This window comes from Eptesicus fuscus, chromosome 10 (assembly GCF_027574615.1).
Source record: "Eptesicus fuscus isolate TK198812 chromosome 10, DD_ASM_mEF_20220401, whole genome shotgun sequence".
In the NCBI taxonomy this organism is placed as follows: Eukaryota; Metazoa; Chordata; class Mammalia; order Chiroptera; family Vespertilionidae; genus Eptesicus; species Eptesicus fuscus.
Genome location: NC_072482.1, coordinates 61974668 through 61994443, shown reverse-complemented (window position 1 = coordinate 61994443; position 19776 = coordinate 61974668). Strand labels below are relative to the sequence as shown.

The 19776-nt window shown below is 40.7% G+C and overlaps 1 protein-coding gene across 1 annotated transcript in view; it reads left to right on the top strand.

Annotated features, from left to right (window-relative positions):
* Window positions 1-19131, top strand: part of REV3L (REV3 like, DNA directed polymerase zeta catalytic subunit) — a 153098-nt gene extending 133967 nt beyond the window's left edge. The window contains exons 26-32 of the mRNA XM_054721757.1: window positions 1320-1429; window positions 3313-3427; window positions 7830-7967; window positions 9296-9486; window positions 10166-10412; window positions 11917-12126; window positions 18019-19131. Of these exons, the coding sequence (XP_054577732.1) occupies window positions 1320-1429; window positions 3313-3427; window positions 7830-7967; window positions 9296-9486; window positions 10166-10412; window positions 11917-12126; window positions 18019-18159 (1152 nt within the window). The 3' untranslated portion in view covers window positions 18160-19131. The remainder of the gene's footprint in view (window positions 1-1319; window positions 1430-3312; window positions 3428-7829; window positions 7968-9295; window positions 9487-10165; window positions 10413-11916; window positions 12127-18018) is intronic.
* Window positions 19132-19776: the final 645 nt, after the last annotated feature.

Below are 19776 nucleotides of genomic sequence, written 5' to 3'. Positions count from 1 at the left end.
TTCCCTCTTTTCTGCCCCCTCACCCTCATGCCACTGAATCCTTCAGGTTGCATAGTCTTCAGGCAGGGTAGCTGCAAGAGTTCTGACTCTTCTGGGTGTAACTTAAATGGGTCAGAGCAGGCAACAGGAGGCAGGCAGTTTGGTCCATATGTGCATGTATCTCAAAAGCACATTGGACTTGACACTAGGTGGCTCACCTACCCAGCTATTTGCCATCACATATTTTGAAGTGTATCTTTTTTAAAGTGGCAACAGATGACAGATTAAAGATTAAAACTTGAATTTCAATTAGATAACATGATTTTTTAAATTATTAGGTTATAGTTGACCTACTTTTAATGCATGAAAAGGTCTCAACAGAGACCTTTAAATTTCTGCTATAGTATTTCTATTTATTCCTTTGTTCATACACTTCATATCTCCTTTATAAAGCAACTTTAAACAGCCTTTTAAATACTATTTAATCCTACATTTAGTTCAGATAATTCAAATTTTACAGTTAAAAGGGAAGGGATTATTATTACTATTGTTGCTTCTTAACATGAGAGGAAAAAGTATGTAATTCTTATTTTAAAATTCTAAAAAAGAATGCTCCATTTGTGCTGATGGGCAGTTTTCCCCAACTCTTAGCTTAATGAGTTAAATAAATGAAGCAGCAATGCTAAATACTATGTCAACTTTTGCCATGATCATTGTTAAGACTCACCACTCACCAGTGAAAAAAACCCTTGTTAGACATATACCTGCCTACTTGATTTAAATTGAATACTTGTCATGTAATTTCCATCATACAGTTATATGTTTTCCTTGTTTTACAATTATCTAAAAATTTTGTATAACCAATCACTGAGATTTCAGTTCAGCATTAACTTTAATAATACTGAAAAATTATCATAACCTCCAACAAAATTTTGAAAGATATACAAACTCACACTCATGCATATACACAGAGTAATTTCCTGCTTGGTTGGTTATAAAGGCATATTAGAAAGTCCTTGAATAAATAAGATTCTCTTATTCCAGGAATTAAATGTAGCTGTGTACCTGTGTAAAATGCAATCCATTGTACTTACGGGTACATTCACAGGCAAGTCTGTATATTGAATGGCTCCTTCTTTTAAACTCTTCATCTTACTTTCTTCTTGAATACTTGTAGAAAGAATGGTGACCCTGGTGACTATTTGGTTTCTTTTTATGTTCTTTTCCCTTTATTTAATTTTAGAAATGTTTAGTATTTAAAATTAAGTATTATATTTTAAAAGTCTATTGACTTTACTAAGCTATGTTAAAATATTATCTCAATGTGTTTGTACCAACAGGTTGGTGATAGTATTGTTCACAAAGCCAGAGAGACCTTGGAACGAGCTATTAAACTGGTGAATGATACCAAGAAATGGGGAGCGAGAGTCGTATATGGTGATACTGACAGGTAATGAACTTACTGTTTTGAAGCTGTCTTTTTGAATCTCTTTAGATATTCATTTCAGTGTTTAGAGTGGCTTAAGGGTAATCATTCCTAAAATAGAGTTTTATCTAAGTCCTTTCTGGTTCTTATGATCAGAGTTAGGACAAGTCCTGATTTACCAAATATGATCCTGAGCCAAACACTGTGAAGATTCCCATGGCATCCTTCCAAGTAGCCAAGTAGATAGTGATCTATAAAAAACTGAGTACACAGGAGTCTACTCTGTTTAAAGAAACAGCTTTTAATGTGAATAATTCCTCATATAACTGCAGCTCTCTGAATTTAAATATATATCTTTAAATAAATAATAAAACTGTTCTTGAGGAACAGTTGCCAAAGTTGAGTGGTTAACTTTTTACTAGGCTCCAAAGTCTGTTGTTAAGAATGATTCTTCAAAAGGAAATCTATAACCTATTTTTTAAAATAAGGCTATATTGGTATAATGAGTATCAGATGGACCTAAAGAGACAATATTATAGCTAACTAAGGCCTGTTTGTTCTGCTTTAGTGAATGTTAAAATAATTCAGGTTGATATCATTTATTTTAAAAACCTTAATATTGGATAAATATTTCTTTTCTTAAGCTTTTCCTATCAGACTCTTAAGTACTGTCTCCAGTATTGGCAGAGAAAGAGCTTTTCTAAAGAAACCATCCAAAGGAGATTAAAGTCCAATATAAAAAACACTTGAAGAAATAGGAGATTGGTTTAGGTGGCTCCAAGACTACAAACAAAAGTCTTAAAGTCATGTCTCAAGAATAATAAGTATTAGCCATTGCTTCTGTTGATCTCAGATTGTGGTATATACTGAAATGTAAAATGCTATTTTAAAGCTAACTAAATTATATTAGAAAAAAATGACCAATACTTTTGTTTATAAGTTACTTTTGAGTATTTTTTGTATTGGGATTTTTTTATTCATATTAGAAATTCTTTCCTCTTGACCTGCATGTATTGCTGGTGGGACTATACCTCCGAAATATCTTTCAAAAAATATTTTTAGTGTCCACCATTTACCAAATTTTTTTTTTTAATTTACGTATAGGAATTTATTATGAGGTCACAGAGGTGTACCAAATTATTATATATTAAATATTAGCAAAAAAATTTTAATGACCTAAATTTTCAGTGATAGTTTGGTTAAATTATACTATATCCATACATTGAAATACAGTACAACTATTTAAATAATGTAAAAGAACTAGTGACACTGAAAATGTTCACAATATACTATTAAATGAAAGGAGAAAGTTACCCAATGGTATGATCTGTGATCCAAATGAGAAAAGATTTACAGATATACACAAAAGATTTGGGGTATCTTTTATCTGAATGATAAGAGTATATAGATGGCTATTTTCTTCTTTGTGACTCTTTGTGTTTTCTAACTGTTCTTCAGTTAACATGTATTACAAAATAATATGTGTGTCTTTTTAAAGTTGGGTGGTTCTAGAAGGAAATTTCCTCCACATCACAAGTAAAATTTCCATGTCTTTATACTCACATTTTCTCTTATTTTATGATTGACCTAATTGTGTGTCATCCAAATCTATAAATGTCTAGGAATGACCCAGGATCTTCTTGGCAGCTGTGATAACTGAGCTGTTTTGTGTGTAACTAAACTAGCAGTATCAGATGTCTTAAAGAGCTGTAATAAGATATACCATGTGTACACAAGGAAAGTTGTGATAAAACAAGAAAGCTTAGATCAGAAGCAATTTAATAAGGAAGGATAAGAGGGGGGAATGTTTTCTTTAGTATTAGACATGTTAGCCAGGAAAGTTACTCTTGGTGAAACTTTTCTTACAGTGACTTCCTCGTTACCCTACTCTATTTTTAATCTTCTAGTATGTTTGTGCTACTGAAAGGAGCTACTAAGGAGCAGTCTTTTAAGATTGGTCAGGAAATTGCTGAAGCTGTAACTGCTACCAATCCCAAACCAGTGAAATTGAAGTTTGAAAAGGTAAGAGAAATGTAATACTAATGATCACATATAAAATTCACATAGCTTTAGACATTTCTGACTTGTTCAATATATTTTCGGAATCAATAACAGTACACAGGCTATTACAGTGTTATATTTAAAATATTTTCCCTTAGTTTTATATCATTTTCTCAAATCTTTTAAGTAATGCCTTTACATAAATAAATGAAAAGACTATTTCAGTTAAGTATCTATATAATAAAGAGGTAATGCACAAATTGTCTGTTAGGGCGTCACAGAAACGACTGTTCAACAGGCTGCGTGGGCAGCAGGGGGACTTGTGTGAGGCTCGCTTCCCTGCCCCTGGCACTGGGCCGGGGAAGTGAGGCTGCATCCTCCGCCCAGCGCCAGAGTCCTATTTTCCTCCTGGGTGCACGAGCCCAACAAACACCCCTGCGACACCGCGCCCTGTCCGAGAGCACTCTGCCTGGGGACGCCACCAACCATCCCCCCTGAGGTGGGAGGGCCAAGGGGCGGCACCTGCACGGCAGGCCAGTTCTTGGGGCGCATTCGGCAGACACCAACCGGGGTGGGGGTGTGAGCGTCCATGGTGACCCCCGGGAGGGGTCGCACATGCAAATCGAGAGGGTGTGGACCCAACATGAAGGGCCCAGGCACAACAACAGAGAGTAGACGTGGAGGTAAGGTGCCGGACCTGGACGGGCCACTGGGTAAACAACGCGGGGATCCCACTGCCACAGACACACAGGGCAGCCCCGCAACGCCGGTCGGTCGATCCTCCCAAGCGCACAACCTTGAAGCCTCCTCCCGCAGCGCAGACCCAGCCCCGCCACCATGGAGACCACAGCCGACCCTCACCCCACAGGGAAGCCACCTCGGCTTTCTCCAGCCGTCCGTCCATTCATCTGCCTGGCCCGACCCGGCCAGCGGCTCGCATCCTGGGCAGACCGCCCCCGGAGGACAAGCCGGGTCCCAACTGTGCCTGCGCAAGCACGCCCGTCACCTGTGAATTCGGGACGGAAGCAGACGGAGAGCCACTTGAGGCGTGGGAGTGGGCACACTGGAGGAAAGGCCCCCGATCCCCCCCCCCCCCGCGTACAAACACAGCAGTCTCCACAATGGACTCCTGCCCCAGCCCGGCGGGACCCTACCCGGACTATGGTGGGCAAGACACAGCTGCGTCATCGCTTGGCCCCTCAAAGCTGTTGTGAGAGGGGCCCGAGTGCCCAAACAGAGGTGGCTACAGGTCCCAGAGAGGAAAGAAGTCGGTACTAAGACAGGACAAAAAGCATAGAATTTTTAATTAGCCAGTAAAAAGAGTAAAAGAGTGAAGGAGGTGAGGGTGGATGGGAAAGAAGTGAAGGAGGAAAGAAAGAACTTTATAAAGGAGTAGACAGCAGAGATAAAGAAGGAAAGGATGTATGAACTGTAGGAGCTATAATGAAAATCAAGTATAGTTGTGTACTGGGGACAGATTTTAAAAGTAGGAGTCAGAAGAGAAAAAAGATAAATGATAGTGAATAATTAGGCAGGTAGATAGATATTAAAACAGTGGAAGTAAGTAGAGAAGAATGTATGGGAAAGGTAGGATGAGAAAGGGAGGGAAGAAAAGTTTCAAAGGGGAGCCGGTAGAGCTTAAAAGGAGAATGGGAAGTAAGAAGAAATGGGGAAGGGAACAAAGCAGGTCCAAGGGAGGGCAGAGGTAAAGATAAAGGAAAGAAGGAATGTGGGGAGGGAAGGAGGGAAGGTAGGAGAAAGATGGGAAGAAGGATGATGGAACAGAAGTAGGAAATAAGGAGGAAAGAAAAGTTTATAAATGATGAGTCAATAGGAAAAAGTGTTACATAAAGGAGAGAGAAATTGTGTGAGAGGGAGAAGCCAATAAGGAAGTCAAATACAATTGTGTGTGAAGGGGATAAGATTTAAAAAAAAAAAAAAAGTTAATAGGATCGACCAGGCTAGCAGGGGATGGCAGTTAGGGGGATCAGGCCGGGAGGCAAAGTGGTTAGGGCAGACAGGCAGGTGAGCAGTTAGACATCCCCCAAGGGTTCCCAGATTGGAGAGGGTGCAGGACAGGCACGAATTTCATGCACCGGGCCTCTAGTTGATGTATAACACCACCCCAAATGTAGTGGTGTAAAACAATCACCATTTTATTATGCTCAGGAATTCAGAAAGGTTGCAGTAGGGATGGCATATCTCTGCTCCACCATGTCTAAGTCCTCAGCTGAGAAAACTTAAATTAAGGCTGGAGGTGACCCAGCTAAGGACTGAAATCACCTGAAGCATGATCACTCTCATGCTGGCTGGGACCTCAGCTGGGGCTGTCAGCTGGAACACCTGCACATGGTCTTTCTGTGAGGCTATTTGCTCTTCCTCACAGCATGATGGCCGAGTTCTAGGAATGAACAAAAGCTGTTTTGCTTTTTGTGACCTAGTCTCAAAGTCAGACACATCATAACCTGTCTGGATTTAGTGGGAAGAATGTCAGAGTCGCATTGTAGAAAGACCACGTGGAATAGGAGATACTAGTTCTTTGAAATATATAGTCTGCCACAAGGACCTTCGACTTTCCACTTTACTTTAGATGTCAAGTATGTATTTAGTTCTTTTTATATAAAAGATACTGAGCTAGGAGAGGTGTGGAATGCAAATCAGGCTAAGACACAGTCCTGCCTTCTAAGGAAAAATTAGAACTGTATATAAATGATCTTTTTTTACTGTAAACGTCGGAAAATCTCATAAAAGCAGACTCCCTAAGCACTGTAAGAACACAGAAAAGAAGTTATGCTGTCCTGGCTGGATGGGGACATACTATGTAGGAGCTAATATTGTACTGTGTCTCGGAAAATGGTTAGATTTTCAGTAGGCAGCCATGGGCAGCAGTTGTTCTCAGAAAAAAAATAGCATGTAGAAGGATGTGGAGTTGGAAAAGCCCAATGTGGGAATACGGAGAAGCAGGAGAGACGTCTGGAAACAAAGTTAAGACCAGATTGTAGAGTGTCTTGGGTACCAAGGTACAGTGTTTAAACTTGATTCAGCTAAGTTTATCAAACAAGAACATGACTTAGGCAGAGATGTTTAGGGAGGATTGACCTCGTAAAAGTGTACAAGAGGGGCTGGGAAGAGGAGAATCAAGACAAGATACTTCTTGCAACCTGCATAGCCTGAACTAGTTAGTGAAATGAACTGGCAAGAATAAAGAAAGGACACTTCAAGAGATGTTAAGAAAGAAGGGTTAGTAGGAGTTAGAAATTGTTGATTTAGGAGAGCTGGTGTAAAAAGGACAAAAGAGGAAGAGACAAATATATGGTGATAAGCAAAGTATAATCATCCCAATGTTTATCTTGTTCCTACTCTGAAGCAAGAATTCTGCTAAAAGAGATTCAAAGAAGACTTGGACATGCCCTAAATGGAAAGTGAGCATTCTTGGTATCTGCCCTAAAAGAAAAGTGAAATTCTAAGTGGGGGGGAGGGGGGGAATTAGAAATAGTGGTAATGAGTACTGTCCTAGAAGTATGTGTATAGTGCTATGGACACCCAACCCCTCTGGCCAAATGAAGAGCATGGTGTGCTTAGAAAATAACAGCAAACATGAAAATTTACCTGAAATGAGTCACAAACCTAAACATGAAAGCAAAAACTGCAAAACTTCTCAAAGAAAACATACATTTGTTAAGAGTTGTGAAGCTTTTTGTTCATGATGAATATTAGTTTGTAGTGTTGTTTTTTTCCTTGTATTGTCTTTGTTTTGGGGACCAAAAAGAAGGTTGGACTCATGACTTGGAAGTGTTACCTCTTCTATTTTCTGAAAGGAAAATATGTAAGATTGATGCAACTATTTCTTTCTTAAATGGTTGATAGAATTTACCAGTGAAGCCATCTGACCCTGGAATTTTATTGGGAGGGAGGTTAATTACAAATTAAACATCTTTCATATATATTGAATTATTCAACTTTTTATGTCAGTTTTGATAACTGTGGTTGTCAAGGGATTTGTCCATTTATCCTAAGTTGACAAATTTATGGGCATAAATTATATTTCCTTATTGTGGTTTTGATATCAATAAGATTTTTAGTGGTATCCTTCCATTTTTTATAAAATTTTTCTTAATCATTCCATTAATTTTTACTCTTTATGTCCTTATACTTGACTTTTGAGACAGCAGTGTCGGTTGAGGTAGGCGCAAAATTGATAGTATAGGCAAAGGAGTACATGATGAGGAGGTAAAGACAACTCATTGTGTGTGTTTTCACCTCTAAGTGTTATATTGTAAATTAGTTGGGCCCTGAGACATATTTAGACTTTTTCTATAATTGACATTTGTTTAAAGAGAAAAAAAAGACTTAAAAATAGATATTCATGGTAGAGGAGAAAAAAAATGGTTATTGAGAGACGTTTTGTTTCATTTCATCACAGGTATATTTACCCTGTGTTTTACAAACAAAAAAGAGGTATGTGGGTTATATGTATGAAACACTGGATCAAAAGGACCCAGTATTTGATGCAAAAGGAATAGAAACAGTCAGAAGAGACTCCTGCCCTGCTGTTTCTAAGGTAAGTTTTATCTTTCTTGTTTTCATCTTTGAGAAATAAGCAGCTAAAGAATCTGGTGAAAATCCTTATCACACATCTAGGTAGAAGAACTAGCCTATATGCCTATCTGTAACTACAAGAGGAACTAAATGATGTTTGAGAATTCGTTTCTAATGAAACAACTTTCCTGGTTTTAGTCCTTAGTTTCTAACTACTTCCCACACCTTACTTTTATCACAATTGCTAAAAAACAACACGTGAACTTGATAAGATTTTCCTGCCTATCACCTGGAGATGATAAATATATATCATCATATGACAACACGCAAAAGCTAGGAAGCTTTTGGATACAGAGAAGCTAGCAACAGATTTCATAAGCAATATAATGCATCCTAGAGTAATTGAAATTTTGTTTACTTGGGTTATTAGATATAAGTTAGGAAGATTTCTGAAGAATGATACTGAAATTTCTCAGCTATGGTAATATTAACCATAGTATATTATATTTAATGTTTCTTTACTCAGTCCCAGACTCTTCCTATAACCAAAAATAAGTGGCATAAATGGAAACGTACTCGACACACTGAGTTTTATGAGAGCATTAAAAGCATAATAGATAGACTATCAATCTATTACTGTGTTATATAGTGTTATACAAATTTGAGGTGTTATTTAATACTAGTTTCTGGAAGAAATATCATCCAGTGCATTCTTGCTCCGAGGGCAGAATTGTACCAAGGCTAAACTAGTAAACGTCTTGTATAAATAAGTATGGGTTCCAGTTCTCAGAAAAAGATGCACTTTTATCTGGAACTAATTTAAATTCAGTCCATTAAATAAATCCATGTATGTCAGTCATTTTCTAGTAGAAATAATCCCAATACAGAAAATTCTGTCACGGTTAGTATATACTTACTAACACCAGAAAAAGACTAATTTTTATTTCACTGCTTGGTGATATTTAAATTTTTTCCTGTCCACCTGAATCAGGACCTTTTTACAACAGGGTAAATAAAACACAATGCATGAAATCGTGATGTCTAGAGCGCTTTTACCTGTTTAAGAAAACCGAAATGTTTTATGTCACTCCGCACAGAACAAATGTTTCATCTGCATGTCATTCGATATGATTTTCCTCAAATGACATGATATTCTATTTTTAGAAATAGCTATATAAAGTCTCTAAAATATTTTCTAATTTCTAATAATACACCCAATCGTTGTAAATAGCAGGTTGTTTAGGTAGATCACATTATCCAGTAGTCACATAATTGAAAATACAACAATAATGATGATATGTAGGGGATATTTTATCTTTATGAGCATATCCTTTCCTTTTTTTTTTTAAGATACTTGAGCGTTCTCTAAAGCTGCTATTTGAAACAAGAGATATAAGTTTAATTAAACAGTATGTTCAGCGACAATGTATGAAGCTTATGGAAGGAAAGGCCAGCATTCAAGATTTTATCTTTGCCAAGGAATACAGAGGAAGTTCCTCTTACAAACCTGGAGCTTGTGTGCCAGCCCTTGAGCTTACAAGGTAATGATGTGCACAGCAGTACAACTCTCAGCTCTTAGCAAGTGTCGTCCTGGGGTTCTGAGCGGTTTGAAGAAGATGGAAAGACTAGTCCATAGGCACAGGTACACGCCTGTTTCTTCACCTGCCCACGGGCAGCCTCGCTGCAGGTGAATGGGCTCCCGCACTTGGTGAGCTCTCAAGAGGAAGGAGGAACTTGGATCTCTTCTGGACTCCCTTTGGGTAACTGAAGTCAGTGAATAGTAATCTGGGCAGAGGTTGAATCATTGTTTCTCAATCAGAGTCACTAGGCAGTCCTTAATAGTGATCTACCAAAGCACTGATGTATCATTCTGCAATCAGATCATCTAACCAGCTAAACTTGCTTACTTTCTTGTCTTTCCTTGTTAGATTTATGGTTTTCAGTTCTTAGGGGATTGAAAACATTTTTAGCTAGTTGATATCTACCAACTCATATTGCTTTCCAGGTGGTAATGATTTACAGAGTAAGTTTTAAACTCTTACACATACCCATTTGGTGCCAACTAAGTGTATACAGTTCTCAAAAAAGTCGCAACTCTAATGCAGAGTTATTCCTTGTAGCTTTCTCACGGTTTCAACATTGTTTACTTCTCATTTAACTCTCTGGGAAGGTGCATCCCATGACAGTCTTTGAGTGCATATTCTATTTGGGTTTAAATAGGAAAATGCTTACCTATGACCGGCGCTCTGAGCCTCGAGTTGGGGAGCGCGTGCCGTACGTGATCATTTACGGGACCCCCGGAGTACCACTCATCCAGCTGGTGAGGCACCCAGTGGAGCTGCTGCAGGACCCGACTCTGAGACTGAATGCCACTTACTACATCACCAAGCAGATCCTCCCACCCCTGGCAAGAGTCTTCTCACTTATTGGTATTGATGTCTTCAACTGGTATCACGAATTACCAAGGGTAAGTCCTACTAATGTACCTGTACTGTGACTGTAGAGAGAAGTCACTTAAGATTTCCTGTAGAAGCAAATATTTTACTTAATGTTAAAATAGCATTTTACTAAAGCAAAGCATGCAGTGTGGATCTTAGCAATCTCGGTTTACTCAGAAGCCTGACAGAGTGGTCTGACTGTAATAATCTGGGATACATTACGCTAGGAAAAGAGTAGCTTTTTTATCTCCTTTTTCGAATTAGATCTGCTCAGTCATTCGCTGTTATCTCAGATTATGAAAGGCTGATGGTATTCAGGCAAACGGGTATAAGTTGATGCTCACGTTATTTTCACTTTCTCAGTAAGCACTTAAGGCCCAAGGTGAAGACTAAGCTAGTAAGCCAAGGCTCACGTTGTGCTTCAGAGTCTGTGCTGGTCAGCATCTATAACGCTGTATCCTGCTCCACGCCAGAAAACTATTACTATGCCATCTCATAAGAAGGTTAAACCACTGGCATTTCTAAGAAGCTGACCTAATTACTTTCATGCACTGATTTATAAGACACCAGGAGAATACACCAATCTAATCTAATAATAGACAAATATGCAAATTGACCGCACCTTCGCTACACCTAAGCCACGCCCACCAGCCAAGCCACGCCCACCAGCCAATCAGGATGAGTATGCAAATTACCCCAACAAAGATGGCGGCTAATTTGCATATCAAGACAGCGTTGAAAGGGTGGGGAGGGGAGGAGAAGGGAGGAGCGAAGTCAGGGCCGGGCGAGAACGGAAAAGCAGGCGGGCTGGAGGAGAAGGCGGGGCGGGCGACAAGGGCGGGGCGGAGGCGGGGCCGGGGGTGAACGGAAACTCGGGCGGGCTGGAGGAGAAGGTGAGGCGGGGGACAAGGGAGGAATGGAGGCGGGGTAGAGTGCAGCAGGAAATCCTATTGCAGGATTTTTCCTGCAACGGGAAAGCTAGTGATATAATAATAATATGATCATGTATTTCAATGTAAAAAGAGTACCAGAAGACAGATTGTTGAAACCAGCATTAACTTCAAATGAAGAATGCTTAGGTGGCATGCATCCAGTTGCATTTGAAATGCTCCAGGTTTACTTTTGCTTGAATTTTGCACCCTACTGCCTAACAGGTTATTTTTAACCTCTACTTGCCTTGTTTCCATGGCCCAAATCGTGCAGCCTTAAACAGCATCCACTCTCAACCTGGATTTCTTTCATTGCCCTGTATGATCTCATGTTTCTCAACCAAAAATAGAGTGGCAGGAGATGATTATTTTTCCAAAAGGAAAAACACTATATCTAATGATAATTAAGATGTGATCTCTGTGAAAGGAAGTACTTTGTTCATTTCTATAGCCTCACTGTCTAGAACAGTGCCTGACACACAGTGGCTACTTAACATTTGTTGCATAAATGAAATAATGCCTCAGTAGACTAGCAGTTAGCATGAGAACAGCAGCTCTGCTATGCAGCTGTCTCAGAGTTATTTCTGAATTGATGATTTTATAGATCCAGAAAGCCACCAGCTCCTCTCGAAGTGACCCTGAAGGGCGGAAAGGCACCATTTCACAGTATTTCACTACCTTGCACTGTCCTGTGTGTGACGACCTGACTCAGCACGGTGTCTGTAGTAAATGTCGGAGCCAACCTCAGCATGTCACAGTCATCCTCAACCAAGAAATTCGGGAGTTGGAACGCAAACAGGAGCAACTCGTAAAGGTACAGCCTCATTCAATAGACCCAGAATCCCAAGCAGTCTGATGTTCGGGGATATGTAGTCAGCTCTCAGGTTCTAAGATATCAAACTGGTATGAAAGGTAGAGTAAAGATTATCCTATACTAGAGGCCTGGTGCACAAATTTCATGCACAAGGGTAGGGGGGGGTCCCTCAGTCCAGCCTGCACCCTCTCCAATCTGGGACCCTTCGAGGGATGTCCGACTCACAATCCAGGACTGCTGGCTCCCAACCACTCACCTGCCTGATTGCCCCTAACCGCTTCTGTCTGCCAGCCTGATCACCCCCTAAACACTCCCCTGCCAGCCTGGTCAACGCCTAACTGCTCCCCTGCTGGCCCAATTGCCCCTAACTGCCCTCCCCTGCCAGCCTGGTTGCCCCCAACTGCCCTTTCCTGCAGGCCTGGTTCCCCCCAACTGCCCTTTCCTGCAGGCCTGGGTCACCCCTAACTGCCCTCCCCTGCAGGCCTGGGTCACCCCTAACTGCCCTCGCCTGCTGGCCTGATCGCCCCCAACTGCCCTGCTTTGCAGGCCTGGTCCCTCCCAACTGCCCTCCCATGCTGGTCTGATCGCCCACAACTGCCCTCCCCTGCTGGTCATCTTGTGTCCACATGGGGGCAGCCATCTTGTGTGTTGGAGTGATAGTCAATTTGCATACTACCTCTTTATTACATAGGATAATAAAAGATCAATATGCAAATTGACCCTTATGGTGGAACAACTGGGAACGATCAGTTGCTATTACACGCACTGACCACCAGGGGACAGACGCTCAATGCAGGAGCTGCCCCCTGGTGGTCAGTGTGCTTCCACAAGGGGAGCTCCGCTCAGCCACAAGCCTAGTGGTAGGAGCCTCTCCCACCTCCTCAGCAGCGCTTAGGATGTCCATCTGCTCAGGCCTGATGCAACCCAACCACCAACCCATAGAGACCAGGCTCTGCCACTGTCCTCAAAGTAAAGAAGCTTTTGAACCAAGACAGACTCAGCCTCTTAGTAGGAAAGCTGTCACGCAGGTGAACAGGGAGAGAAACCACCTCAGAGGAAACTAGGCTTTTAAGAATTCAAAAATTCTGGGAAGGTGATTAGGGATTGGTAACCAGCGGTCACCAACCGCTGGATAGGCTATATCATCTGCATCACTCTAGTTGCTACAGTTTATAGTGGTAGAACATTCTTAAGTTTTAGAGAATATAGCCAGTTATCCAGAATGCACTAAACAGATCTTATTAAGGGCAACAGAATCTAAAAGGTATGATTACTTTGATGCAGCCACAGAAGACGAGCTTATTGAAACAAGCTGAATTCTATGTCCTAAATAGTTAACTACCTTCCCTTTTCTCCTTTTCCTCTGTTACCATCCTGGTCCATCTCCCCGCCTCCCCTCTCTGATAAAATTCAAACTCCTTAACATGCTTCATACATTTTTCTCTGTTCTGGCCCCTACCTGCTACCTCTCTGTCACCATTTCTTCCCTTCTCCCTGTCACACTCTACCTCCCACCCATACAATATGATCTTCTTTCAGGTCCACAAATGTACCTTATTCTCTCTCACGTCCTGGCCTTCAAACACCCTATTCCTCCTCCTGGAATGCTTTCCTCTCTCTCCTCTCACTGGTCATCACCTGAGAAGAGGAGTCAGCTTAAACCCCCAGACCAGGGGAGGCCTTCCATCCCTGCAGTGGGCTCCTGCTTTACTGTGATGTGTGTGTGTGTCCTCCCCACCAGACAGTGAGCTCAGGGAGGGCGGAGGCCTGCCCTCCTCCCCCTGCTGAGTGGGCTCTCCTGCACGGGGGCCAGCCTGGCCAGTGGTGTGTAAACGTGCACTGAACTGGGCCTGCTGACTGCAGTTAAAGCAGCGATTGGTCACTACGTGAGGACCATCTGATTTTCAGCCACTTTGACTAGAACCACAAAACTAGTACAGAGCAACCGCTGAAGTCACTGGGAGTTCGCAGCTTCTGTTGTATAGGTTTTTGTCCCGACAGCAGCAACCAACCCTCATTAGGCAATTCCCTTGAGGTAGGAGGCTGAGGGGTCTCCTCCCTCCACAGCATACACTGCACCATTGGTGCCATTAATATAACCAGAACCCTCTTTCAATAATAGTAGGACTTATTTCTTCCAAAAATGCATCTTAAAAGAAGTGATGCCGTTTATAAATAAGGATAGTTCGTCATCTTTTAAGAGATATTTTTTTAACTTTAGGGTGTTTTTTTAAGATAATTAAAATGTGTGTCCCCTGCACACTAGATAATCTGTAGGAGTTTTCATAAAGCAGAAATTGGAGGAGATGTAATGAGAAATGGTGAAACATCCTATCGAATAATAGACAAATATGCAAATTGACCATACCTCCGACATACCCACAAGCCACGCCCACCATCCAATCAGAGCGAGTATGCAAATTAACCCAAACCAAGATGGCTACAGCCACAGAGAGCAATGTTTCCTAGGTAACAGAGGAAGCCAAGCTTTCTGCCTGCCCTTGCCAGGCCTAAGCCTCCACTCAAGCTACAAAGTTTCAATTATAGAAGGTAAACAAATTCAAACAAATGGCGGCAGAATGGAGCTTGAGAGAGCAGGCCAGGGTTGCCGCCGGCAACAGGGGAAGCAAAGCTTTCCGCACACCCTGGCCAGGCCCACCCGCTTAAGGCAACAAAGTTTCAATTATAACCCCAACACAAATGGCTGCCAGCCTCGGCCTCGGAGGGAGCCCCAGGCTTGGCTCCGCTCCAGGCTACAAAGTTTCAATTGTAGAAGGAAAATAAATTCCAGACACCAGGGCCTCTGCTTCGGTTGCCAGGGGATGTGGCCGGCCTGCAAACCACCACAGGCCCCTCGCTCAGGCCGCCCCACACCCCAAGGGAACCCCTGCCTGATCCGGGATGCCCTTCAGGGCAAACCAGCTGGCCCCCACCCCTGTACCAGGCCTCTATCCTATCTAATAAAAAAGTAATATGCAGATTGATCATCACTGCAACACACAATATAGCTGCCCCCATGTGGTCAAAGATCCTGCCCCCATGTGGACACAGGATCGCCACCACAAGATGGCCAGCAGGAGAGGGCAGTTGGGAGGCACTCGGCCTGCAAGGGAGGGCAGTTGGGAGGGATCAGCCCTGCAAGGGAGGGCAGTTGAGAGGGACCAAGCCTGCAAGGGAGGGCAGTTAGGGGTGACCAGGCCGGCAGAGGAGGGAAGTTGGGGGCAAACAGGCTGGCAGCAGAGTGGTTAGGGGGTGATCAGGCTGGCAGGCAGAAGCGGTTAAGGGCAATCAGGAAGGCAGGCAGGCAAGCAGTTGGGAGCCAGCAGTCCTGGATTGTGAGAGGGATGTCCCATATTGGAGAGAGTACAGGCTGGGCTGAGGGACAACCCCCCTCCGTGCACAAATTTCCTGCACCGGGCCTCTAGTTAGTAATAGGAGATTTTGATATGCCTCTCTCAACCCAAGACCAATCGAGTGATCAGAAATAAGAACACTTATGAAAGAATATCTAAACATCATGATAAGGTAGACCTTATGATTATATATCAAACTCTAACCCAATATTAGAGAATACTCCATCTCAAATATTTATGGAATGTTAAAAAAATTGACCATAACTTCTGTAAAGAAAACATTACTAAATTTCTAAAGTAGACATATTACATTTTATCAATACAATGCTATAAAGCTAGCAATTATAAACTCAGAAAATAAAATGGTCCTTCCACTTGGAAATTTTAACCTTTTGCACTCGGATGCCGAGTGTGACTCGACACGGTTAGCATTAGAATAAAGGAATCGAGAAAAAAGCAAGCGAGTGCAAAGGGTTTAACACTGCTTATTAAACAGACATTACATTACGTATAAGATTGTAGACAGCCATAGCAGATCTCAGAAACATTCATCACCACGAACACTTTTAATAGTAAACACGAAAGAATGAAAATAAATGAATTAAGCACCTGACTGAAAACTTTTTTAAAAATAAGAAAGCCAAAGGATAGCAAAAAGAAGGAATCAAGACTAAAGCTGATGTATTTTTAAATGTCTGCTTCCTTGTAAGCTAAAAAGTAAGTGTCCAAGTTGTAGTTTTTAAAGTTTGAAACGTTGGCTGAATTGAGCTGCAGTGCTCAGGGTTTAAGTCTGCAATAAAGGATCTAGGAACTAAACATGGAGTTAAATTTAGTGAGGCAAGTAATTCCATCCTGGCTTATCTGTCCGGCCAGCACAGAGAGCATAAATATTTATCAGCGTGTCCTGGCCCTGAGCGCAGCCGCAGCACACAGACTGTCACACACAAATCCTGTCCTTGGGAACAGGTTTGAGTCCCTTGTCAGAAGGTTAGTGAAAGACTTCGTAGGAGAACAGCATACTTGGTCTTTGGCTGAAGCACACGTTTCTCAGTGGTTTGCTTGAGGCAGCATCACATTATATGCAATAACCAGTGTGCTCAGAAAAACGTGTCTTCAGTTGACCGGAAGATACTGAGGCAAAGAACAAATGCACTGCCTGAGACATCTCTAAAATCACAGCTCTGCTGGGATCAGAATTAACTAGAGCAGATTTGATTTCTCTCTTAAGAGACAGTTTAGAGTAGTCAATATTTAGAAATATTCAGTATTTCTTCTTTAATGGCCTGCATACACTAGTCAGGTAAAAAATCGACCTGTATTTTCTTGACCCTTGGGATCCTCACTATTCATCCTTTTCAATTTTTTGATGTTTCTCATGTTTTAGAATCTTTCCTTTTTTTTACTATGTGACTTGAGACTACATATTGTTTAAAACCTGATCATTATGTAAGAAATAACGCTTCTCATTTTTTTAAATTGCCTTATTGTTTATTATTTTCCCTCAGTTCAGATCTTATACATCAGAATCACCTCGGAGCCCTGGGAAGGAAAGATTCTTAGGCTCTCTATCCATTTCAATCTCTGTTCTATTCATTGGCCCAGGGTGGGGCTCAGGCATTAGTACATTTTTAAGCTCATGTACAGACAGAGTTGAGAACCACTGGTCTAGACTACTACTTTTAAATTCTCATCTTTTTATTTTTCTCTTCTGAAATAAGAAAATGGATCACTTTTTTTTTTTTTTAATTTTTACAGAGAGGAAGGAGAGGGATAGAGAGTTAGAAACATCGATGAGAGAGAAGCATCGATCAGCTGCCTCCTGCACACCCCCTACTGGGGATGTGCCTGTAACCAAGGTACATGCCCTTGACCGGAATCAAACCTAGGACCCTTCAGTCCCCAGGCCGACACTCTATCCAGTGGGCCAAACCGGCTAGGGCTGGATCACTTTTTTATGATTGGCATTTAAAAAGATAAACCTGAGCAACTTGAAAAAGTGCTTATAGCTCACTTAAGAGACAGTCTTTGAATGGTTATTAGGTAGCTTAGTATGCGGATCTTAATATAATAGCATTCTACTGTAAATGAAAGCTGATCTCAGGAATGAAATGAATACTTGGGGGATTTTGTGCTCTGTGTTTTGTGAAATAATATCCTTTAGCCCTAGCTGGTTTGGCTCAATGGATAGAGCATCAACCTACGGACTTGAAGGGTCCCAGGTTTGATTCCGGCTAAGGGCACATGCCTGGGTTGTGGGCTTGATCCCCAGTAGGTGGCGCTCATCATTGATGTTTCTATCTCTCCCTTCCTCTCTAAAATCAATAAAATATATATAAAAAAAGAAATATCCTTTAGAAATGTCTCATTTAGAAATGTCTCAAAGAGATAAAAACTAATGAAATGCTCTGTAATGTATTGTGTGCCAGATGTCTGCCAGTAATCTGTGGTGGGTCAGAAAGGAGGGATTATAGAAGTTTGCTGTTTACACATATTTAGAGGCATTTCCCTATTGTTTTATGTATTCCTCTTCTACTTTCAGATTTGCAAGAACTGCACAGGTTGCTTTGATCGACATATCCCGTGTGTTTCTCTGAACTGCCCTGTACTTTTCAAACTCTCCCGAGTAAATAGAGAATTATCCAAGGCACCATATCTTCGGCAATTACTAGACCAGTTTTAAATTCTCAATACCACAGAATTCCAGGTGCTATTTTTTTCAGTGTTTACCACTAAACTGTTGTGCATGGTGCTTTTTCAACTTTCATCAAGTCAAGTATGTTCATTGTCTATTATCTGAAGACTATGAAGGCTTTTATGCTAACTGAATTAAAAATTGTATTTGTTGATCTCTGAATAGCTCACTTCTTACAATGTACAAACTCCTCATCCTTTCACCCTTCAACACTGTTTTATAATGCAGGTGTGGCATTTGCTCCAGTATGTGTAACATCTTGTAAATCCATTTGAGTAGATCATATTCACTTCCCTGTGGAAGGAGCACTGAAAAACCTCTTTTAAAAAACCATTCATGTGTTTTCCTTGAACTGTCTGTATCAAGACGTGTTACTTAGAGATATCTATTAACTTTATAATTTTGACTGCGAAATATTTTGTAAATACACTTTTTTACTTTTCAAACAACTGAGTAAAATGTGCAATGAATTTTATACAAATGATTTTCAAGTTGTTTGGTATATTTCCTCTAGGTTTTGCTTGACTCAGAGTAGAGTTGTTATTCTGATCAAACTGTGCAAACAGTAGTACCATGTGTAGCATTTTGAAACATTATTTTCTAAAACCGCTGTCTTGCTATAGCTATTAATGGGGCATTGTGAGGAACTGTGCAAAGACATTTTTGTTACAAACCTGTGGGCCTGTTGCAATACTTTAAAAATTAAAAATTTTATTCCATTTTTGCTTGTTTTGTATAGACATTTCTATTGCTTCTAAATATGCTTAAAATATTTTCTTTTCTTATGTACTGTACAGTTAATCTTATTTGCCATCATCTTGAACACAAAATGTGTATTTAGAATATTTGTATAACTGTATAAAATTAAGGAATTATGTGATCAGTGCATTGTTTTTTAAACTGGAAATCATTTTGTTTTAAAAGTTAATAATGGAAACCCTATTAAAATTGAATAAAATATGGAATGTGGCAGTGTGGTTTTTATCTTACTATAAATGGTATTATCTTCATCTGTTTTATAAATTTGTTTTGTTTACTTCTTACCCTACTCTTTTCTGAATTTTAATTATATAAATTTAACTGGTTATATCCTAATTGGTGTTACAATTCTCTTACCAAAACTTTAGGATTTAAAAAAAAAAAATGGCAGCAAAAGTTGTCTAGGAAAAATTTAGCCCTCATTTTTTTAGAATTCTAAGAATCTACTTGTTAATAGATCTTCTGAGTTCATTTTAATTTATATATAATTAATCTTGAAGCCAGGACTTTCCAGGGGGGAAGCAAAAATGACATTATTACTTTTCAAAACTTTATATGCCAATTTTTTCAATAGAAAAAAATTTCTTTATCATAGAAAGTTCACCAAAAATAGGTCTTCCATTGCCAAATTCAGTTTCTGAAAATTATATGGTAAATACGGAATCAAATACAAAATCATGTCTCTGCACATACTTCCCCTAAGCCTCACAGAGATATTGGCAGCCCCACTTCTGAGGTCTATTTTTGTTGGGGAGGCTGGGGCTAGTCCTCAGAAATAGATTTTCTTACTCCTGTAGGGGTGGCCACGGATGAGGTCTCCTGTTATTTTCCCTTTTCTAAGTTCTG